The 25,648-nt window shown below is 40.5% G+C and overlaps 1 protein-coding gene across 25 annotated transcripts in view; it reads right to left on the reverse strand.

The window, feature by feature from the left end:
• The window catches only part of LOC126456897 (proline-rich protein 2-like), a 739,962-nt gene that overhangs the window by 65,684 nt on the left and 648,630 nt on the right, over positions 1-25,648 (reverse strand). For 15 of the 25 annotated variants that reach the window (XM_050092741.1, XM_050092743.1, XM_050092742.1 and 12 more), the window contains one exon: positions 4,234-4,326. The exons of 1 other annotated variant lie outside the window; for it this stretch is intronic. In XM_050092741.1, coding sequence (XP_049948698.1) covers positions 4,234-4,326 — 93 coding nt within the window. Of the gene's footprint in view, positions 1-4,233; positions 4,327-13,258; positions 13,721-25,648 lie in introns of those variants that run through there. 9 more of the 25 variants (XM_050092737.1, XM_050092738.1, XM_050092736.1 and 6 more) reach the window with 3 other exon arrangements.

Consider the following 25,648-nt stretch of genomic DNA (forward strand, 5'->3'; position numbering starts at 1 on the left):
ATAGAATAATATCGTTACACTTATGACCCAAAACATTATGATCAGCTGCTTAATAGCTTGTTTCTCCGTCATTGGAACAAAATACGCTCCTGACTCTGCGTATTAGGAATTCGACAGTTTGATGGTATGTGGCACAAGTCTACGCACAAGTCATATAATTCGCGTAAATAACGAGCTGCTGATTTGCATGCGGGGTGGTGGCGCCCGATAGTGATCTAAATGGGTTCCATAGGATTTACATCATGCCAATTTGGCAGTCGAGATGTCAGTGTGAGTTCGCTATAATGCTCGTCAAACCACTGTATGACGGTCCTGGCTCCGAGACATGGACTATTTTACTGTTGAATGTTGGCATCGTCATTGGGGAAGGCGTGAAGGATGGAGGGATGCAGGTGGTTCGCAGCTGTCAGCGTGTCTTCGATTACTAACGAAGGAGAACGTCTCCCGTGGTGCGATGGACGAGCCGCCGTTAACTTCGATGACGGCGTTTGTGGAGAGGACAATCTACCTAGTGTAGCAAAAAGTGTTCACCCAAAGAGCCGACTCATTCCCACCGACCGACGGCCTAAACCCGATGGTCCAGTGTTCACTGCAATCGTTACTGACGACGTAGCTGAGTCAACATGTGAACACGGAGAGGTGGTCTGCTGCGGAGCTCCATGCGCAGCAATGTACCATGAACGGTGTGCGCCGAAACATTTGTGTGTGCAGCAGTTTTGTGCTCTTTTAACACGGATGGGACAGATCACCTGCTATCCTACGTTACAAAGCGCAGAAGTCTCCAAACCCCACATTCTGTAAAGAGTCGTCGACGTCCAGCCATTTAGCTCCTAGTGGCAGTTTCACTGTCCTTCTATCTCTTTCCGTAGACCCTTACGACAGTATCACTTGAACATCCGACCAGCTATACCGTTTTCGGGATACTCGTCCACAGTCTCCACATAGTAATTATCTGTCCTTTGTCAAAGACGCTTATCTCAATGGATTTCCCAATATGCAGGCCATATCTTCGCTAGGGTGATGCCACATACCTGTCTGCTCCGCTTATGTACTTCTGTTAACTCCTCACATGCCCGAAACGCCATCAGGGGCATCCAATGTCGCGATGGTTAGTGGTTATAACGTTTTAGCTTATCACTGTATATGGGATATACAGTTCAATTACACAATAATGATACAACCATTATTGCAAGTACGTAGAACTACGTTCTAACCATAATTGACACGACAGTCACTAGACATGTAATCCCTACCCAGTACAACCCACTTTCCCAACCGTATTTGTTACATGCAAAGTAAGATTATCAAAACCAGAGAAATTTTTGTGAAAGGAATGTGTAAAAACAGAGGGTGTTCATGAGTGATTAGTGGCAGTGGGCGGAGAGTGCGCATCTTCATGAAATATGCTCTTGCAAGATGACAAAGCTCGTCCCCATACGAGTTGGGAAACCACAGCTATCATCGCTGAAATGGGCTACTAGGTGCTGCCAAATCCACCGTATTCACTTGACTTCGTCATTTTAACTTCTGAAACCCCTCTTCGAGCCGGCCGTTGTGGCCGAGCGGTTCTAGGCGCTTCAGTCCGGAAATTCGCTGCTGCTACGGTCGCAGGTTCGAATCCTGCCTCGGGCATGTATGCGTGTGATGCCCTTAAATTAGTTAGGTTTAAGCAGTTCTAAGTCTAGGGGACTGATGACCTCAGATGTTCAGCCCCATAGTGCTCAAGCAATTTGAAACATTTTGAATCCCTTCTCGAACCACCTTTCCGAAGTTCGTGAAAGGCCAAAAACTGATATCCGTGTAGAGGTTTCTTCATAGGCCCGAATATGTGATAATCGTATGGGGTCAAGTGAGTGGAGTGCCTGGAAGCCCACTTCAACGATGGAAGGTATGAGAACGCGTGTGGAGACGAACATTGCCATATTGGTAGCTCACTTTTCGTGATGACAGATACTCTCCACATAACGGCACCAATTGCTTGCGAATATCAGTGGTGTTTATACTGTCCTTCCACAGAAACCACGTCATCCAGGGCTGTCCTTGAAGAACACACTCCTGGCCGTCGACACACGTGAGGACAGCAGTTGAGAAATTGGCCTATACTGTGCAGGGATTACTCTTCTAGTGATTGTCCTGCCACCTACTGTCAGACCGGAGTACTGCACACTTAATACTATAATGGTAAGTCAAAAGGCGTACCATGACTGATGGGAAAAAATAAAGTGTAAATCAATAAGGAACGTTTCCAGAATGAGATTTTCACTCTGCAGCGGAGTGTGCGCTGATATGAAAATCCCTGGTGGATTAAATCTGTGTGCCGGACCGACATTCAAACTCGGGACCTTTGCCTTTAGCGGGCAAGTGCGCTACCAATTGAGGTATCCAAGCACGATTCAGAACCCCTCCCCAGAGCTTTCGATCCGAAAGTACCTCGTCTCCTATCTTCTGTGAAACTTGCAAAACTAGTACTCCTGGAAGAAAGGATATTCCAGAGACATGGCTTAGCCACAGCCTGAGGGTCGAATGTTCAAGTGCTACTGTCGTGAGGGTCTAGGGAAAGAGGTAGAAGAACAGTTGGACGTCCACGACTGTTCACAGAATGTGGGGTTCGGAAGATTGTCTGCTCAGTAAAGTACGATAGATAGTGACCTGTGGCATCTCTGCCGAAAGAGCACAATACTGATGCACAAACAAGTGTTTTAGAGCATACAGTTCGTAGTACATTGTCGAGCATGGAGCTCTGTAGCGAAACACCCCTAAGTGTTCACATAGTGACTCAACGACTTAGTCAATAACGATTGCAGTGGACACGGGACCATCGGTTTCGACCGTATTTCAATGGAAATGTGTCGGCTCCCTGGGTGAATCACATTTTTGCTTCACTAGGTCGATGGTCGTGTCCACAAATGCCGTCATCGAGATGAACGGTGGCTAGAAACGTGCATCGCATCAGGGACACAGCCCACAGCCGAGTGGGAACAGTATGATGCTACAGGACACATTCTCCTGTGCTTCCATGGAACCTGTGTTAGTAATCGAAGACACACTGACAGCTGCAAACCGCCTGCATCCCTTGATCGTTCACGTCTTCCCTAACGGCGATATAATCATTCAGCAGTAAAATACTCCGTGTATGGAAGCCAGAACCTTCATACAGTGGTTTGACGAGCATTATAGTGAACTCACACTGTCATCTCGACGACCAAATTCGCCTGATGTAAATCCTACTTCGCCACTTTGTCGTTGTGTGTAGTTATGGTAAAAGCACTGATTTTGTAGAATTATCCGTGGACTAGATTTTACTACTTCATTAAGAAAAGTGAGGTGCGGTACTTTGATTATTTGAAGTCGTTGTTAAACTTGTGGAAACCCTGCAATATCTGTATGCGTAACTCAGAACTATAAAGATGTATTTCAAAATAGACCGTACTAGGTCCCACGAACACATTGAAATTATGAGGAGATGGAGTCACATTTGGCGATCCCTCGTGAGAGGTTTAATCACACATTTAGCATATATGCGATGGCAGATCACTGTCATAATCTTTGTCGCTAAGACGAAACAGAAATACATCTCAAGAGCATGTACGACCACTGTTCGATTCAGTTTGGTTTTGACATTGGTGCTAGATGCCAAATTTTGTCTCTAAGATCGCGTTACTGTCATACGCCAGCAGAAATCATGTAATTTCATTTGTTCACTCAGTGTACCAGAAAATAGGTCTTTAATGTTTACACTTGAATGTCACACTAAATATCCTTGGATATATAGCCTGACGTGGCGCAAGATTAGGACACTTCATCATGTAGAGTACACACTGAAGTCACTATTTACACAGTCAAGAACTGGATGACTTATGAAACTGTCACAGCTTTTTTGACATCAAGTTCAACGAGTTACTATTTTTTGGGTTAGTCGGTTATTCATTACACTTTACAAATGATGGAAACATTTATGGAGATTTTACAATGCTGATTTAATGAGAAATAATTTTACAAAGCGATTTCCAGAACACTTCCATCTGTAAAATCAGGTAGAATTAAAAGTAAGTATCATGGTTGAAATGTCTTGATGTTTCACAGATGCATGTGCAGGAATTCAGAAACCCCAAAGTGCCCCAGAATGCGGTCCTGGTGGCCCTGGTGGTTCAGTAGGCTGTGGGCCTTCTGTAGGCTAAGGTCCACCAGTTGGTTGGGGTCCTCCAGTTGGTTGAGGACCTCCAGTGGGCTGACCTGTTGGTTCAGGACCTCCAGTTGGTGGGCCAGGTGGCCCAGTTGGTTCAGGACCTCCTGTTGGTGTGCCTGGTGGTCCAGTTGGTTCAGGACCTCCAGTAGGTTGACCTGTCGGATCAGGGCCTCCGGTTGGTGGGCCAGGTGGTCCGGTTGGCTGTGGACCCTCAGTTGGTTCAGGAGGGCCAGGTGGAGTCTCCTGGCAGCGGCATGCTGACACCTGTAGTGCAATGGTGTTCCATAAACTACATGACAAATTCTCTTTTAAACGAGTTGGCAGCAACGTTATGAACGCAAGATTATTCGAAAACAGTGCAGTTTCTAGTATGTGCTGGACACTGGAGCCATACTATGTTTTCTTGCTAGGTGGTATACGGAGAACTGTTGTTTTATTCAACAACTGTGTAGAAGAGGCACAACTGTGTACCCACTTACGGAGCCACTTAGGAGTCGTTATAAAGGCCAGCTTAGACGTAAGGTGGATGGGACTTCAGAGGATCGAGAAGTGGAATGAGGTATTGCTTTTGACATCTTTGTAGGAGACCTTCATGGACATCATGCAGAGAAGTAACGAGTATGAGAACTTCTCTAATCTCATTTTGTTTGCATATCAGCTGCAAACTTTTTAAAAACGTGATGACAGATAGAGACCTATTACATAAAGTTAAGTACGAAATTAACCAGTTAAAGCTATACAGGACATTCGCCTCAATGAGAGGTATGGGAGCTGGTCATAAATGTTTGCTGAAACAACTGTCAACAACACTCTGACACACTTACCGTACAATGTTACATCAATATGCTTATTCTGTATAGAATCTGATACGGCGTACATACGGAACGAAAGGAAGAAGACATGAAGATTAACGACTAACAACTTATCGATAGCGCGCTCATTAGAGACGAATCACAACCCCGGATTTCTTCAGCGAATCCGCCGAATCTTATCTACGGAAACAGCTCGACATTTGATTTAAGCGATTCAGGAGAACAATACAGAGAGAAAGCTGGATGACTGGATGGGGATTTGATCGCCTACGTCCCGAGTGCAATCCCAATATCTCAACCACTGCTCTCGCTGTACATCGTGCATCTGGTTCGAAGAAGTTCTATTTATTTTTCGAAAATATAAACCTTAGACCTTCTTCCCCCTCTGAGTTCAGCCACTTTCGTCTTATCTGTGTTGTGTACAACTAAGATCAAAGTTACTATATCATCCAGAAATGCGTGCAAATTATCACGTTTTCTCATTTATATTTTGGAATAGAATATTATGAACCTAAACATCGGTACAAGTAAACGCTAATTTTTTTCATATACAGTCGTCTCCAGAGAGGGTGTAGACGTGACTGTACCAGTAAAATTATATGAAACACGAGTTTCTGTTTGTATTTTCGCAATCTACAGCCCACACTACTCACCACAAGACACAGGAGAAGAGCTGCCGCTGTCGCCCTCATGGTGATGGAAGTGCTGAGGTTAGTCCGTGCTGCAGAGTTTTTATAAGGCTCACCAACACCTGACGTGGAGCACTCGTGATTCCGTGACTCTTCAACAAAGGAACCGAACAGAGTCTGCAATCTGAGTGAGGTAGTGGGGGATGTGGTTGTATCACAAGGCCACACGGCACAGCTGCGACGAACTGGACAACGTATTGTCGCTTATTTTTTCATCATAGGTGTCTTAACTGCCTGAAAATACTACTTTTGAAAATGAGAATCCAACAGCGACGAGTCATATGTTGCGTTAGCATTATAATTTGCACTACGAAGTACTTTGCGTATTTGGAGAGCAGCGGAAGAGTCAGACATAGCAGCACTCCGTATAATCGTTTTGTTGTTCTTCACTTAGCACTATTATCTGCTTTTGACAGTGTTCATACGTAGATTAGTACTCACAAAATCATAAATACATGCTTTGATGCACGACATGAATGTGCTGCTCTGTGTGGTAGAATAGGTCAGTGTGTTGCTCATTGGAACACATCTAGATACTCGCTTCAATACAAGTTTCTCGTCCTATTCTGAAATTTTAGTATTCACTTGATGTGATTTCCTGTACGGTTTTTCAGAATTTGAAAAGATACCCCAAGGTACAGCCATAACATAGTCATTATAACGTCATACATATATAGATTGCCGCTATGAGATTTCATAATTGTGAAAAGACTGAAATGAAAGAGAGCAGTAGAAACATATTAATACTCTGATATATTGTGAATTTCGGTTTTGTTTTTCTACGTCAAAATACATATTGTAATCAAATCATTTAGTCAGAGACTTTAATGCTAAAGGGCCTAACGGAAGCGAACTCTATATCTTTTGCTATTAAAGAAACTATATGGTATCTTATTTCTTCTCGCCACTCTCTGGTGAATTTTCTTGCCTGGTTGTTGCAGAGTATGCGAACGTTTCTGTGTACCTTGTCTTTAGATAAAGTGTATGTGGAAGTGTAATTTAGTTGTAGTATCAAACCTGATAATGTCCTATCATAATAATTACAACTTTGTGTGAATGTTTGTATCTTTCTTTTCAGAGACCGTAAATAAGAAATTGGTGACGAATTTTTCGAGGATAGGACGGCTAGCACGTTACGTGCTCTTTCGTTACTTATTCAATGTTGCCAAGCAGAACCAAAACAAGATCGAGTTGTCGATCATTTCTTTTCACTCCTTACGTATATTTTTTACGTAAGAATAATGTTAGGTTTGTTCGGTGAATTACCTTCGAAAAGTGACGCCGGAGACGCTATAGTGGCTTGATGTACCGTGCCTCACGATGTTAATAGTCGTTAAACTCATCACTGCGGAATATGTAATTTATGTCCGTTGATATTAACGATGAAATTAATTTATCTGTGTTTTTTGCTCAGGTCTGCCGTCTTTGAACTTTCCTCTCGCCCGTCAAGGAACTGCATAACAAGAGTATTTTCCGCGCGGTGTGGTCGCGCGGTTTGAGGCGCCATGTCACGGACTGCGCGGCCCCTCCCGCCGGAGGTTCGAGTCCTCCTTCGGGCATGGGTGTGTGTGTTGTTCTTAGCATAAGTTAGTGTAAGTAGGGAACAATGACCTAAGTAGTTTGGTCCCTTAGGAATTCACACACATTTCAACGATCAGTATTTTATTTTTCGTGGCATAAATTCTACATGCAAACGTTTCATCACGTACCTGGGAACAAATATTCTGTTCAAATTTAAAAGTTTTGCAGTCTAGAAAATCTTGTCAGTATATTATTTAATATCCTACGTGTTACATTATTACTATACTACACACCAATAATCAGTAAGATCAATTAAATTGAGAAGAAGAATTATCATAAATCAGTAATATGTTGAAAACATTTAGAAATAGAAGCTATTGGTAAGTAATACAGTTCCCATTTTTTAAGACAGGGAAAATGACTAGATGGTTAAAGAAACCCAATGCATTACGCAATATATTCTGTTCGTGTTTCCAGGTACCAGACGGCTCACCACCGACGAAGTACGGCTCCACTCGGCATGTAATTAGGATTAAAAATATACATTCTACCCACCATAAGACAACGCAACTGAAAAGTAACAATATCCTCTGAATATCTTTAATATATTACACAGTACTAAAATATGATGAAATCGTAACTCTTGCTAATGCTGCACAGAACACAAAGTCACGTCTCACAACAACGTAGAAGATGCTGGAAACTGCTGGGGCGGTTCCTGTTGCGCATTCCTTCATATTATTTTTAAATCAGTCATTTGAATGAAACAGGGACCAGGAACCATCATGTGATTCCAGTTACGTTACAATCCAGGTGCAACATTCTCTCCTATGATTCGATTTCTTTGCTGTAAATTTAATTACTCCCTTCTTGTTTAGCCACACTACTGATATACATTCCAAAAGTATTTCCTGAAACTCGGATGCCAACCGTTGTGGTACAATGATACAGGCAATACACGTGCAATTCTGAAAAGTGTGGTTCAAATTCCTGTGCAATGAAATAATTCTACGCTTCCTGTATTTTACCTAATTTGATTTTGGTTTCCACGCACTACATGTTTCAGTGCGTCGTAGTATGTGTTAGAGAATCATACAAATTTTCCTGTCTGCAGTCTATTCTTGTGGAACCATACAGTACCTGGTATAAAAACGTTTTAATCATGATGTAATTGTTGCTGTAGTAGCACGTAGTACTGAGACAACAACTCAAAGGCTATATTTCTTCTAATAATTTCCATTCACGTCTATTCTGCATATAATATCAACTTTTCATGTGAATGCAGTTAGTTTTACTGCTAATGTGAAAATTATCAAATTGTATTTTCTAGGAATTCTATTTAAGTAGTATACACTGACCTGTCTTTCTCCTTCTCAGGTATTGTTTTGTCCTTTGCAACGCTTCGGAGCAACTAGTTCACAAACTCTTAAATGATAAAATCGGTATGACTGGTAAAAAGTAGAGGTCACACTGTATAACATTGAGTTCGCGATCACTGTTGTTACAGAACCAATTTTTACCATGTACGTTATCTGCACATGTTCTAGCCGTCCTTACGCTGGATTCACACCTTTGAGAAACATTTCAACTCGATGTGAATTTAGTAGATAGCTTCGGTAAACTTTGGTTATTCTTATATCTTCATTCCTACCAACCGAAATTCGTATTGTTTTTCTCTACACATTAAAGACTTATTGCTGTGCGATATACGTATTACACATCTGCAACAACAATGAGTTATCAACTTCACATGCATACTTCAATATTGGTACATGTAATTCTATTATACTTCGTAGCAGTATAATGTCAAATTTCACATTTTCTGTATCAGAGTTTCATTTCTCATAAACTTTATCAAATTAAACTCTTAGTAGAGAATAATCCAAGTCTTTGATGAATTGCAGGTATAGGAATGCGATATTGTCCTCATAAGGTCGTTCCCTTATGGTGCGTAGGAGAAAGCTATGCAGAAGTCGATGGTGGGTTGTAAATGAAATACCTTTTTCGAAACAAGAGGGGATAAAGTTGGGCAGAGGGCCTTTCAACTATGGTGAAAGCTAATCGTCATGGTTAAGGTATTCCTCTGGGTTTTCATGTTGGTTTGCCATATCTACACGGAAAATTTACCAATAGCAGTTTAGCTACACGGGATCCTGAAAATTAAGTGATAAAGAATTACCTGCAGACGTGATATACTGATACACGAAGCAGAGAGTAGGACATGCGTGGATTTTACAGAGTGGGAGCGCAAATCAGTTTGGATAAGAGGACTAAAGGATGCCGTACGAATCAAATCGCTTCACAGGAAATTCACTGTAAGATTAGTGGCATTACTGATGGTGAAAAACCGACAATTTTTTATGAAGGCGGTTATCAGAGACGTTCAAGCTGCAGCATGAGTTTCTCTGACAAGATATGGTTGCGAACGTGTCGGAAATTTACAGCTAGTGTGCCTAGAATACTAGCATGAAGTACAGATGCGATGGAATGTGAACAATGATGCAACACAGACATAGGACGAGTTTTATGCAGAGCAGTAACTGAGCGCGGAAGCCTTTCGGGAAAATAATTTCTAGGCTCTCACGTAATACACCAATGTGAAACCGGAGTGTTTTGACGTAATGTCAACAGTACCGCCCAGTGACTTACTTGTTTAGCACATGGGCCGAGCTGGCCTCCATTGCCTGACTACGGCTGAAATAAAACCTTAAAAATTTACAGTTTGCACACGAAACTTTTGCGGGCTGCAGCAAAAGATACAGCAGAACAGTCATCAAACTTATAGAAAGAGTTATACAAAATTGTCCTCCGTATAATGTGTAGCTCATGGACAGGCTACTTCAATGATGAATGCCAAATAACTAACGTTTGAATTTGTTTGGTAGAGTTATGCAAGACTGCAACGGATGGGGATGCGACGAAATTCCCATTCGTACTAGGGACGTGGCTGCCTGATGGTAAGTAGAGAAACTCGGGGCGAAACAGAATGCTTAATGTTTAACAATTTATATAAAATAAGGCAACCAAGAAATCACTTGTTAATGTTGTAGAAACTGGCCTTGTGGTATATTCTAACGTATCTCATTTGAAAATTACTTAAACCGCTATTTTTTGAATTACTTACGTTTTTCAAGGAAGTGCTTGCATATTTCCCACAGTACAGAATAGGGTTAGGTAATTTTTGTGAAATAATTCCGTAAACGTTGAAATATTATGAATATTATCGTAAAACTAAGACGTAAGGTTGTTTAACGAACAGTTTACACTGTGGAAAAGGAATCTTGAATAAAATCGTTGTTGTTGTTGTTGTGGTCTTCAGTCCTGAGACTGGTTTGATGCAGCTCTCCATGCCACTCCATCTTGTGCAAGCTTCTTCATCTCCCAGTACCTACTGCAGCATACATCCTTCTGAATCTGCTTAGTGTATTCATCTCTTGGTCTCCCTCTACGATTTTTACCCCCCACGCTGCCCTACAATGCTAAATTGGTGATCCCTTGATGCCTCAGAGTATGTCCTACCAACCGGTCCCTTCTTCTACTCACGTTGTGCCACAAACTCCTCTTCTCCCCAATTCTATTCAATACCTCCTCATTAGTTATGTGATCTACCCATCTAATCTTCAGCATTATTCTGTAGCACCACATTTCGAAAGCTTCTATTCTCTTCTTGTCTAAACTATTTACCGTCCATGTTTCACTTCCATACACGGCTACACTCCATACAAATATTTTCAGAAACGACTTCTTGACACTTAAATCTATACTCGATGTTTACAAATTTCTCTTCTTCAGAAACGCTTTCCTTGCCATTGACAGTCTACTTTATATATCCTCTCCACTTCGAGCATCATCAGTTATTTTGCTCCCCAAATAGCCACCCTCCTTTACTACTTTAAGTGTCTCATTTCCTAATCTAATTCCCTCAGCATCACCCGACTTAATTCGACTACATTCCATTATCCTCGTTTTGCTTTTGTTGATGTTCATCTTATACCCTCCTTTCAAGACACTGTCCATTCCGTTCAACTGCTCTTCCAAGTCCTTTGCTGTCTCTGACAGAATTACAATGTCATCGGCGAACCTCAAATTATTTATTTCTTCTCCATGGATTTTAATACCTACTCCGAACTATTTTTGTTTCATTTACTGCTTGCTCAATACACAGATTGAATAACATTGGGGAGAGGCTACAACCCTGTCTCACTCCCTTCCCAACCACTGCTTCCCTTTCATGTCCCTCGACTCTTATAACTGCAATCTGGTTTCTGTACAAATTGTAAATAGCCTTTCGCTCCCTGTATTTTACCCCTGCCACCTTCAGAATTTGGAAGAGAGTATTCCAGTCAACATTGTCAAAAGCTTTCTCTAAGTCTACAAATTCTAGAAACATAGGTTTGCCTTTCCTTCTAAGATAAGTCGTAGGGTCAGTATTGCCTCACGTGTTCCAATATTCCTACGGTATCCAAACTGATCTTCCCCGAGGTCGGCTTCTGCCAGGTTTCCGTTCGTCTGTAAAGAATTCGTGTTAGGACTTTGTAGCTGTGACTTTTTAAACTGATAGTTCGGTAATTTTCACATCTGTCAACACCTGCTTTCTTTGGGATTATAATTATTATATTCTTCTTGAAGTCTGAGGGAATTTCGCCTGTCTCATACATCTTGCTCACCAGAGGGTATAGTTTTGTCAGGACTGGCTCTCGCAAGACTGTCAGTAGTTCTAATGGAATGTCGTCTACTCCCAGGTCCTTGTTTCGACTCAGGTCTTTCAGTGCTCTGTCAAACTCTTCACGCAGTATCGTATCTCCCATTCCATCTTCATATACATCCTCTTCCATTTCCATAATATTGTCCTCAAGAACATCGCCCTGTGTAGACCCTCTATATACTCCTTCCACCTTTCTGCTTTCCCTTCTTTGCTTAGAACTGGGTTTCCATCTGAGCTCTTGATATTCATGCAAGAGCTTCTCTTGTCTCCAAAGGTCTCTTTAATTTTCCTATAGGCAGTATCTGTGTTACCCCTCGTGAGATAAGCCTCTACATACTTACATTTGTCCTCTAGCCATCCCTGCTTAGGCATTTTGAACTTCCTGTCGATCTCATTTTTGAGACGTTTGTATTCCTTTTTGCCTGCTTCATTTACCGCATTTTTGTATTTTCTTCTTTCATCAATTGAATTCAGCATCTCTTCTAGACCCAAGGATTTCTACTAGCCCTCGTCTTTTTACCTACTTGATCCTCTGATGCCTTCACTATTTCATTCCTCAAAGCTACCCATTCTTCTTCTACTGTATTTCTTTCCCCCACTCCTGTCAATTGTTCCCTTATGCTCTGAAACTCTGTACAACCTCTGGTTCTTACAGTTTATCCAGGTCCCATCTCTTTAAATTCCCACCTTTGTGTAGTTTCTTCAGTTTTAATCTACCTTTCATAACCAATAGATTGTGGTCAGAGTCCACTTCTGCCCCTGAAAAGGTCTTTCAATTTAAAACCTGGTTCCTAAATCTCTGTCTTACCATTATATAATATATATGAAACCTTCTACCATCTCCAGGGTTCTTCCATGTATACAAGCCGGCCGCAGTGGCCGAGCGGTTCTAGGCGCTACAGTCTGGTACCGCGCGACCGCTACGGTCGCAGGTTCGAATCCTGCCTCGGGCATGGATGTGTGTGTTGTCCTTAGGTTAGTTAGTTTTAAGTAGTTCTAAGTTCTAGGGGACTTATGACCTCAGCAGTTGAGTCCCATAGTGCTCAGAGCCATTTGAGACATTTTTGAACTTAAGACTTATTATTTTCAGGTTGTGAACAGCTACATTCGTGTGTTGGTGAATTCGTAAGGGACCAAACTACTGAGGTCGTCGGTTCCTAGACTTCCACACTACTTAAACTAACTTATGCTAAAAACAATACATACATCCATGCCCGAGGGAGGACTCGAACCTCTGATAGGAGGGAGCTGCATTCTTTTGTAAACAGTTTCAGATTGAGTTAAAACTTATGTTGTTTATCAAGCGGTTGCTTATTAAATTTCGCGGTAGATACAAAGGTCGATGGAGATTTTTCATTGCTAGTTTAATGAGAAATAAATTTACAATGAGATTACGAGAACATTTCCATCAATAAGCTGTGATTCAGTTATTTCCAAATGCTGAGGATGAAATCTTCTGATGTTTCAGAGTTGTACTGATGCAGAATCTTCAGAACACACCACGCCAAAAACGACCAGGTCCCCCAGATGGCGGCCCTGGTGGGCCAGTAGGTTGAGGTCCACCAGTAGGCTGAGGTTCACCAGTTGGCTGCGGCCCTCCAGTTGGTTCAGGACCTCCAGTAGGTTGGCCTGTTGGGTCAGGTCCTCCAGTTGGTGGACCAGGTGGTCCAGTTGGTTCAGGGCCTCCAGTGGGTTGGCCTGTTGGGTCAGGTCCTCCAGTTGGTGGGCCAGGTGGACCAGTTGGTTGTGGCCCTTCAGTTGGTCCAGGAGGGCCAGGTGGAGTCTCTTGGCTGCGGCATGCTGATACCTACCGTAAAAACATGTACTATAGAGTATATCATTCATTCAGTTTCGAAAGAATCATATAAAATCAATATTATTGGCTATCAGTTGTAATACAGATTGGCCCCATGAGTCATACCAGGCTTCCGGATTACATGCTCGCTGTGATGTGTGCTCTTGTTTAATATCCATAGATCTACAATAATGCGTGTTAGAAAAGTTATTTTTGACATCTTCTGAATATGTCAGCAAAGAAGCTGCATGCAAAAGAAAAATGGTCGCCACTCCTTGTGCCGAATTATTCTCATTTTTTTTAATATACTTAAAGAAACCGACGACACTTGTGAAGTAGGTAAGCTGTCAGACAACATCACGGCTTGCAAACTGGTACACCTCACAGACGAGGCCACTATCTACGACTTATCGCCTATCTCAAATGTAGTGCAAAACTTTCTCATTAGAGCTACAGTAGATTTCTGCACCGGTGAAGACATGGAAAGATACAATTAACGGCTGCTGAAGCAGCTGGCAACAACAATGTGATAAAACTAAACATCATTCCTCTACCAAGCAGCTGTATTTGAATTTGTGATGCATACATTTACACAAACGCGAGGAAAATGGAAATAACTTGTCGACAACAGCGTTACTGGAGACGGAGCGCAAGCTGAGATTCGTGAGCGAAATTCGTCGTTTTCTTGCAAAGAAACGAGCGCTAAATTTGCGTTAAGCTATTTAGGCAAAATATAAAAATGTAAAATTTGAATGGCCAGTGGAGATTAGAATCGTTTTCGTCTCGAACGCGAGTTCAGAGTCTTACTTAATATCCGGGAATCCTCGGGCCATATAAGTTAACTATCTCAATATTTGTAATTAAGGAAAGTATTACAGAAATCTTGAACCGTCTTACCTGGCAAATGGCCGAAGGAAAATGTCACGGACACAGAGTTGTCAGAAAAAGTGCGAAAAGCTTGTAGGCTTAAGGGTATTGCAGGATAGGTTGTGCTAAGAAATAATTATTAAAAAAAATCCATAATTTGTACTGAGTCAATTAGCTTTGACGTTAGGCAACAGGCCGTTGCGTGCTTAAATTCAAGCAGCCCGCCAGAGACGGTGTCACCAAATGTGTTCTTCGTTTCGTTTCCTAAAACCGGACAAGAGAGCGATACAGAAAATGGACGTGGGGCGGTAGTAAGGCCCGAACCCGAGACAAAGGCTGAGCAGTCTCGTGCGGTATCGTCTACGCGACGAGAACAGCTGATACAAATTGTCCTTGTGAGCCACTTGAGTTTGCGCGCGACTAGCCTGATCGGCTAACTAGAATCCTAATTTACTCTGAAACAAAGCAACGTGTCAATTTTTTTTTCAGAACAATTATTACTCAGCACAATGTACCCCGCAGCACTTTTACAAGATTTTGAGACTGTTCCTGACTGTACTGTATACCGAATACATACTTATAACTAGTAGATCTGGACAAAAGGAGAAAATCCTTGGCCGCAATACTGCATCTGACTTCTACCTATTTAGACTTTTTCAAGCTAAATTCAAATTGACTCCTGCACGCACAGAGAAATAAGCAATCACAATCTCACTCGTCGCCATTAGAGAAAGTGTAGTATGTACAGAGGTTGTCTCTCCTAAGAGACATCAGGTGCATTTTCTCCCGTGTTTCGGCAGATACACGCAATTTGGTTTTTGTAAGGTGCAGCTCGAACCAGCCCAAACTAATATATTTCAGAACGTCTTTCGTACGCCGTTCAGTGTCAACGGAAAGCCCCGCTTTGCTTCTCGTTTCAAACAAAACAATTTTTATAGCGGAATTGTCAAATTCCGCCTGTTAGGTAGAGCGTTGGCATATTACGCTAGAGCGATATTCGTCGTATCGATGTACATTAACAGGGACATAAAAACACAAACCAGTAGTCCGGCAACAACAGTACTGCCCTGACCTGTGCTGACTGCAACCGCTATGCGTCAGCGCTGCTCATGTACTTGTTGTTCTTCGTGTTTTACTGTCGCTGTTGATGCATATCGATAAAACGAATATCGCACTAACGTGGGACCACGCCACATGTAGAACTGCGCTTTGAAAATAATTTTGTTTGTAATGGGAAGCTAAGCGGGGCTCTCTGTCGACACTGACAAGGGGAGGCCGCGAATTGTGAAATTCAGATATGATTCATACTGCGCATAATAAAAGCTCATGGCCAGAGGTGTAATGTGGCAAAGCACCAAGATGCACTTCTCAGCCGTTGTCGAGAAAATCGACAGTTAAAAGAAACCGTTGCGGTGAAATACTCTCTATGATTAATAACCTTCTACAGCGTCGTGGTGCAGCGGTAAGCTCTCGGGTTTGTAATCCGAAGGTCACCCGATCGAATCTCGCGCTATGGAACTTTTTGTTTTTAGTATTTTTTTTTTGTAATTCAAATATATATATATATATATATATATATATATATATATATATATATAATTCCGGGAAATCAGTTGCAACAATTATGTATATAATAAGTTGTTGAAAGTCGTTTGTCGTGGAAAAACTGGCGACTTCGAACATCGTTATGTTTTCCGCAAACAAAGTTGTATTTCACAAATGTTATTAATTGTCTTCGTAATGTTAACCACGTATAGTTAACGGAAGACGTAGAAACGATATTCCGAAACGAATACGTATAGCGTAAGTCAAACGTTCGAATTAGAATAGAGACCCCACGAACACAAATTTGCTGTGGCAGGTATGAAATATAAACTCCGTTACTCGCTCGTTACACTTGAAGGACAGATGTTGAATGGGCCGAAACGAGCCGCCGCATAACAGCGTAGTTGCCTGCTGACTTCGAAAGAAGGTAGATGCGGTCCCTAGCGCAACTTATAACATCGTCGAAAATCAGTGCGGACGGGAGAGCTTTGGTACACCCTGTTAACCAAACGGAAAAATGGAGGCGGTACAATTGGAGAGCGATCCGCCTTCACCAACATGCATAAGCAATTCATTAATATATATATATATATATATATATATATATATATATATATATATATATATATTTGAATTACAAAAAACTAATAATAAAAGAAATTGAATGGCGCGAGATTCGATCCGGCGACTTTCGGATTACGAACCCGAGCGCTTACCGCTGCGCCACGGCGCTGTAGAAACTTCGTAATCGTAGAGAGTATTTCACCGCAATGGTTTCTTTTAACTGTCGATTTTCTCGACAACGGCTGAGAAGTGCATCTTGGTGCTTTGCCACATTACACCTCTGGCCATGAGCTTTTATTACGCGCAGTATGAATCGAATCTGAATTTCACAATTGGCGGCCTCCACTTGTGAGTGTCGCTTGAAAGATATTTATGAGCAACGTATTTTTGGGCCGATTCCAGCTACACATTGCAAAACGAAATTGAAAATATCTGCCGAAACACCAGAGAAAACACGCCTATCCCTCTTAGGAGAGACACCCTGTATATGTGTGCCTGTTAATATTATACACGTAAAAGAAGTGCAACAAAATTTACATCTTAGTATATGCTTCGCCTGAGATATGTACGTGATTGTTAATGTGGTAGAAAAGACAAATGGAGCACCAGTCACGATTTATACTTTTCTCATTCCACACTACTCACTGCAAGACACAGGAGAAGAGCTGCCACTGTCGCCCTCATGTTGATGGAAGTGCTGAGGTGAGCGCGGGCTGCAAGAGCTTTTATAAGGCTCGCCACTGCGTGATGTGGTGTAGTCGAACTGAACAGAGGCAGCAGTCCTTTTTGGATCTGATTGTATGAGAAGGTCACGGAAGACAGCTGCTACGAACTGTATAGCTCTCATTTGCGCCGTTGTTCATCGACACGCGCTTATTCCTGGGATTCATGCTGCCTCAGCAAGCTACGTTCGAGTCTGTGGTCCTATCGCAAGCTGCAGTTACTCTCATTAGTGCGAAGAGAGTAACATCAGGTTTTTTCGGGTGACATTGTATCCTACACCTCTCAGCGTATAGTTTTACATTTCAATAAAAGCTTCTGATTATGTGAATCTTCGGTGCAGTGTGTCTCACAAATAGTAAACATTTTACATTGTCCCATTCATACAAGTTCTTTGTTCCAGATATTGAAAAAATTTCGTCTTAGCCATTCACTAAGACAAGCTTACAGTTTTCTTTCAGAAAGGATACCACCAGCGCCCCTGGCTCTCCTAAGGACCATTTCTTTATCTATTGCAGAATTTCTTCCACAGCTGAATCACTGTACACGCTTTGCACTTTGTCGCATGTGTCCTTAGTAGTTAAGTTTTAGAGATACAGTTCGGGAATACTGATGCTTTAGGGACCATAGTCTTACTCTCGCGGATATTTAGAACATGGGTGGGTCTCTGAAGATGGCTTTCATAAAGGATTGTCGAGTTTGGCAGCGGACTTATATCAAACTTCCTGCAGAGTTTTCTGTGCCCGTCAGTCTGTTTAACTAAGCTGATTGCAGCACACACTGTGTATGATATAGGTGTGTTCGATTTTCCACATCGTATGTTTGTTTTTCCCGCTGTGATCTAATTTCTATCCCATAACTGCAAGCCTCCTTTTCGGTTTAATTGCCCGTAGCTCAATGTACAGGACATTACAGCACACCACCGTCAACTTATATTTGTGAGGATCACAATGTAACCTCCCCCCAGTTTCGCACCGAACTATATTATTCGCATACGCTGTAGGTGAAGTTATATTTTAATCATTTTAGCATAATATATGTCTTTCCTCCTTGCCATGAGACTCATTGTTGTCCACTTCTGTTATTGTGAAAGCTACTAAATGATAACATCTCCTTTCTTAAATGTTGGAATTTATTAATTAAATCACTCAATTTATAAACATTTATGAACATCAAACACTGTGTGCCATTCCGCCACTCATCTCCGGCCTCGCTACCGAGTAACCTCTCTCTCTAGCCTCTCACACCCGACTTCCACCCACGGACTCCAACACTCGACTACAGCTTACCCACTCGCACATTGTTGACTGCACTGCAGTCTTTGCTTAAACCATGTATGATCTCTGCATAGTGCATAATCGATACTATGTAAGGGTACTGTACCCTTACAACCTTAACCTCTTAATATGCCATTTGCTCAAATATAATATTTGTTTGCTGTTCTGTGAACATTTCTATCCTGTCTTTTGTTCGTTGGAGGCATTTCTTTTCGAGCCATCCAGGTTCATCCTTCAACTTGCAACAGCAAAAAAATCTTCAAAACGTAACAAGTTTAGCTTCAACCGTACATTGACATTTAGTTCATCGATACGGAATGAGAAAAAAACTTTGATTTAAGGAGTCTACAGTTTTTTCACAGTAACGCCCAGAAATGAGAAAGACATTTAGAAGACTAACATCGATATATGGAGGTGCACTTGTTGACTCACTGCTGTTACAGCTGCACAATGTGTGCTCCACACATAAACAAGTAGTGTATTACTGAAGGAAACTCGTCTGTACTCCAGGTTTTATGATGGAATGAGGCGGACTAATAAGTTACTCGATACTGAAAGAAAAACCCTTACATCGGTTTGAAAATAATTTGGAAAGGTGACCTACGAGTCAAAGTCCATCGTTTAAATACTCGTATCAGAACTAATTACCAAATCAAAAAGTAAAAGAAAATGCAATGGGGCAGTGAGATCTTATTGTAAGCTAAATCGTCTCTGACAACATAACTGTAAATATGAGATGCATAAATGCACATGTACTTTTCAAACTTTTTGGAGAAAATCACTTTTTTTCATTCTCTTTCTGGAGAATGTGTATGGTGTTTCAGTTTTTACAACAGTTGTACTGCTATCAAGGAAAGGGCGTTAAAATATTGACCATTTACGTACAAATGACAGTTTATAGTTTTTTAAAACGGAAAGAACATACGAAAACGCTGTTTTGCTCTAATTTTTTCCAATTTCTCTTATCTTTTGTTAATATATAACATCTTTTTGTATAATGAAAACATACGATATGCTACAAAAATATAAAGCTGATTACTTTTTACATCTGCTATTTGTATTTTAAGCATGATCTGCTCATATAATTGTGTATGTAATCATTATCTATGTCATACAGTTCACTGGTAACTTTCACGATCATCACTTGTTTCCCTAATTACCGAGTATGTGCTAGATCTGCTTCTTATACTCTGTAAATATGGCAACTTTCTTTTTTAAAAAAGTTTTCTTTTGTGGATCTTGATTTCTTCTCCTCTTGGTGCTTTTACTATCACTTTTCACTTATATAAGAAATAACAAGTAATGCATCCATCTGGATGGATGAACTATTAAAGGGTGTGCAAGAAAAGATAAAGTAAAAAATACACAAACGTCCACCGACGAAAAATAGTGTATCCATTAAATGAGAAAATACTGGACAAATTTACCTGAATTTTCACTTTTATCACTTGCACCACAAGATGAAGAACTATAAAAAACTACGTACTTTTAGGGTATCAAGTTAATTGCTCAGAAATATTTAATGACCTCAAACTTGACGAATGTAGACAAAGTGAAAGGCAGAGTCCATGAAGCGGGAAACTATATACATTCTCGGAAACTCACTGGTACCGGCAGAGGTTCGAGTCTTCCCTCGGGCATGGGTGTGCACTTTTGTCCTTAGGATAATTTAGGTAAAGTAGTGTGTAAGCTTAGGGACTGATGACCATAGCAGTTAAGTCCCATAAGATTTCACATACATTTGAACATTTTTCGGTTCAAAAGCTTTTTAATGTTCAATGCAAACATATTATCGACGAGTTTTCCAAATGGCTTGCTCATAAGGACGTAGAAGTAAATGATAAATTAAGTTGTGGAGTAGAAGTAAGTGATTCTCTCAACATCGCTATGTCCGAGCAATTAATTCCAATCAAACTCGCTGCAAATAAAGATTTGCCGGAATAACGTGAAAGAGTAAATGCACAAATAATAAACTTGCAGCAAGAATTGTCTACAGTCAAGGGTATGGTTCAAGACACCCCAACGATTGCTAACAGAGTACCACGACAGTTACGGCATCCTACTGCTGCAGATCACATCCCATATGGTAACGAAACAAATTTCAATACCTTATCGCAAAATCGTATACCATATGAAGTAGCGACAGCACCATCACTCTCTTCTGTGTTGTTCGACGGAAGTTTCCTCAAACATAGACAAATCCAAGTCATTATACCCAGCGAAAACACTCCAAATGATATTGTGTTCATATGAGCTTTGAAAGATGTGTTATCACAGTGTTGGGATGAACAACAAAAATTTCGTTTCACAAGTGGATACATACAAGATGCGGAGCATAGGGTACCACGGGCACAGTAGAACTCCGTCAAAGCTAAGAGCAGCTTGAAAGAGCATAGTTATCCGAATATTGTTTAAGAGGCAATGAAGAGATCTTAAGGCAAAGAGAACTTTAGTCGATGTATTTCCATAAGAAACAGAGTAGTCTCCACGGATACACAGGAATATTTACACGAAACTCGTGCTGGGGGGAGCTGCTTTCTCTCAAAGATGTGTTAAGAATGCTGAAAGCAAACTTACCTTTCGATATTCGTGAGAAACTTGTACATTTACCTGAAGAGGATCTAGAATATTTTACGTCTGTTCTGGATTCATGAGGACGTTAAGGTCTATAATCACAACAATAATGGCCACAATAGCGGGCTGCATTCAGTGAGAATATGAAGGTACATAAACACAACAACGGACACAATAGTGCCCAGCATTCAAGTAAGCTGCGTCCGCCAAACCTTGGCACCGGGCGTCCTAATGGCTACCGCGCCACTCCTGTGACGCCATCTTCTACGTCACGCAGGTATGATGCGTGCCACGCAGACCCTAGCCCAATGAAATCGAATAGTAATAACAGCAGAAAGTACAATAACAATTTGTACCACGCTGGTTACGAAGGTAAGGGGACTAGACAAAATTTTTGAAATAATGACAACAGTTACTGAAATCCAAGCAAAGAAAATCAGAACCTAGGAAATGTAGCCAATGCCTACCCGCACACTAGTTACAAACGAAGTGCACTAATGCTAGTTGGCCAAATCGAGGACATTCGGTAAACATTGTTGAAGTCACTAATTAACCACCTTCAACTATCCGTACTGAAGATTCATCAATGTAATTCTGACCTCATTAAGTCTTCCGATGATGATCGCATCAAGTATTGTAGCCACTCAAGACATCACGTAGATCTGTTAAGGTATACTGGCAGAACTGATGTCAGAGATTACTTTACTAGCATCAACCTAAAAATACTAACTACACACTGGTTTTTAGTGCAAGCCTCAATACGAAATAGTATTGGATACAGGTGCCTCTAATAATTTCTTATCACAGAACTTGCGAACTGACATGTGTAGCAGGAAAATAAGAGACAGTATCCACCAGCAGAAAATACCTGTGTTGTTCGTCGAGAGGACTGATTTCGAGATTAAAACTGGGGAGACAGGCATCAAAGAAAAAAATTTTTTGGTCATTGACTGCCATTGAAACGGTTATAGAAACTGTTGCGAGAAATACCAAATGTTTGGGAGATTCCATTTCTAACACAGATGTAGCAGCTACTAAGTCACCTCTTCCCTACGTCTAAATTAGCATGTTAAGAAAATTGGACACGTAGGAACAGACTTGCGACGATGAGCAAAGCAGCGTACGCTAGCTATTCAGTTCAGCAAAGCTGTATTCCGTGTTCTTATTATACAACAATCTCTTTCACTGTGTCAGTTGGACTGTGGACTCCATGTGGATCCTTTGTTGACGAGTTACGACTGTTACTCGTCACACAGTGGCAGCTCTCCTTTTGTGCTTTGTGGTAAGTAGTAATGGCTGAAGAATTTAAAAAAATACGAATAGTAATTGGTGCTCCAAATGGTTATACTAATACCTTGACGACTGCATTCCATTTTGTAGATGACGTCATACATGAAGTTGTAAAATTTGGTGTACCAATTCTTTTGCGTTCATAACAATGCATTCTCTAAGTTCTGTGAGAGAATGCCTTTGCTTGTATCTCTCTATGGTAACTGTAGTCAAACTCGGCTTCATGACGACAAAGCGCAGATAATGGTCAAGAGTCCAGTATAGCCATGGAGATTTCGCTGAGAACCATGGCTAACACTAATAGGTACGTGTTCGTTGAATAATTGGCGCCTTACTGCGACTGCCTGGTAGACTCTAAATTTATATATTTCAGATTCGATTAGATTAGATTAGATTAATACTAGTTCCATTGATCATCAATACAATATTTCGTAATGATGTGGAACGAGTCAAATTTTCCAGTACATGACATAATTAAGTTAATTTAACAACATAATTAAGTTAATATAACAACATTTATATTTTTTTTTTAATTTGTTTGTATAATTTATGTTTGTTTTTTTCTTTTTTTTCTTAATTTATGTCTAAAAATTCCTCTATGGAGTAGAAGGAGTTGTCATTCAGAAATTCTTTTAATTTCTTCTTAAATACTTGTTGGTTATCTGTCAGACTTTTTACACTATTTGGTAAGTGACCAAAGACTTTAGTGGCAGTATAATTCACCCCTTTCTGTGCCAAAGTTAGATTTAATCTTGAATAGTGAAGATCATCCTTTCTCCTAGTATTGTAGTTATGCACACTGCTATTACTTTTGAATTGGGTTTGGTTGTTAATAACAAATTTCATAAGAGAGAATATATACTGAGAAGCTACTGTGAATATCCCTAGATCCTTAAATAAATGTCTGCAGGATGATCTTGGGTGGACTCCAGCTATTATTCTGATTACACGCCTTTGTGCAATAAATACTTTGTTCCTCAGTGATGAATTATCCCAAAATATGATGCCATATGCAAACAACGAGTGAAAATAGGCGTAGTAAGCTAATTTACTAAGATGTTTATCACCAAAATTTGCAATGACCCTTATTGCATAAGTAGCTGAACTCAAACGTTTCAGCAGAACATCAATGTGTTTCTTCCAATCTAATCTCTCATCAATGGACACACAAAAAAATTTTGAATATTCTACCTTAGCTATATGCTTCTGATTAAGATCTATATTTATTAATGGCGTCATACCATTTACTGTATGGAATTGTGTGTACTGTGTCTTATCAAAATTCAGGGAAACTCCATTTACAAGGAACCACTTAGTGATTTTCTGAAAGACGTTATTGACAATTTCATCAGTTAATTCTTTTTTGTCATGTGTGATTACCATACTTGTATCATCAGCAAAGAGAACTAACTTTGCCTCTTCATGAATATAGAATGGCAAGTCATTAATATATATTAAGAACAACAAAGGACCCAAGACCGACCCTTGTGGAGCCCCATTCTTTAGTGTGATGTCACATTCAAGACTATTGCTGGTAATTTACTTAATGTTATTTTTTTACAGGTCCTCCTAATGACTTAAGTGAAATGAATTTGCTACAAAAATTCAAGTTTTTGTTCATTCTCTAATAAACTTGTCCTCGATGAGTTTTTAAACCCTAAAGTTTTCCAACTCCATTGTATGTGTGTAACCTCCCCACAAAAAAATATAATTTTTAAATATTATTTGGTTAATGATTCTATTTGTAGCGTAACCTCAGAACAAAACTGGTTCCCATTTAATGTACCCACAAAATTCTTTTCTCATTTAATATAAGCTCGAAACAGAAAAATTCCTAAACCTCGTAATAAAAAGTAGATTCAGTAACCTGGTAAAATTTGGACTACAGCAGTGCTGCGTCATGGCCCTGTAAGATCATTCTGAATAAAAAGCAAAAATTCTCACCTCGATAAAGTCGGCAACTATCTGCTCTTACAATAGCTCTTTTCCGGCACAGCTCTATGCAATGCTGGCCTATACATTTGTTATTTATGAAAGGAAGCAAATGATTTTTCTTTTGCAACAATCGGAATGATCATGCATTGAAAAAAATATTAAATTCTTTAAATTGAAATGAATGCTTGTTACTATTAGGACATTTTTAAAAGATATACATGGAAGTTTACATAATATTACTAGATATGCGCGAGGCTGCTTTTTTTTTACCTTATACAATAATACTCAGGCTCTGGCATCGCTGCACCGCGGCCGGCCCAGCCAACATGATACACCAGACCAGACGAGAGCAGACACACACACTGGCAGCAACTTACTGCTACTGCTACACAGTTCGTACAGTCAACACTGCTCTCTGGTCAGCGATTCTCTTATACCTTGCACATCGCAGGCAGCGCATGAGCAATACTTCGAAATTACATCTGCTCGTACCTCTTTCATAAAATTACATCTGTATTACATCTGCTCGGACCTCTTACATGTGTGTTCACTGAGAAATTCTTATACAGGGTAAACTTATCAGATCTTTGTTGACCATAGTTTTACCATATGGTTATGGACCATTGTCATGCACTCAGGCATGCAGAGATCTATAATTCTAATAGAACAGGTTTTAACTTCGCTTGTTATTAACTATGTCATAGATAATTATATAGCATTTAATATATTCTAGTTTGCAACTGATAATGCTTCTAATGTGACTGATGGGAACCTCGAATCCTCTGTCTTTGTCACTTCTCTAATTAATTTAGTATGGGATGTTAGGAGCTCTGGTTATCATTTATTGTGTATCTCAAGTATGGAAGATGTCATTTTCATTATCAGCTTAAGCTCACCTTCCTAATATGTCATAGAGAGGTTCAAAGGTCTTGAAAAGGAGCACACTTCACTGTAAATTAACCTACAAAGATGGGCTTACGCAACAATCCTACTTACCTTACTTGATGCCTAAGAATAGCATGTTCTTAGTTAATGGCAGGTAGTCTTTTAAAATATTGGAATGTATTACATGCTTTACAGCATAACATTGTACCACCAAAGGTGACAGCATACCGCAACAGGAGACTCCACCTGGCCCTCCTGAACCAACTGAAGGGCCACAGCCAAC

The sequence above is a fragment of the Schistocerca serialis genome, chromosome 2 (genome assembly GCF_023864345.2).
Source record: "Schistocerca serialis cubense isolate TAMUIC-IGC-003099 chromosome 2, iqSchSeri2.2, whole genome shotgun sequence".
NCBI lineage: Eukaryota > Metazoa > Arthropoda > Insecta > Orthoptera > Acrididae > Schistocerca > Schistocerca serialis.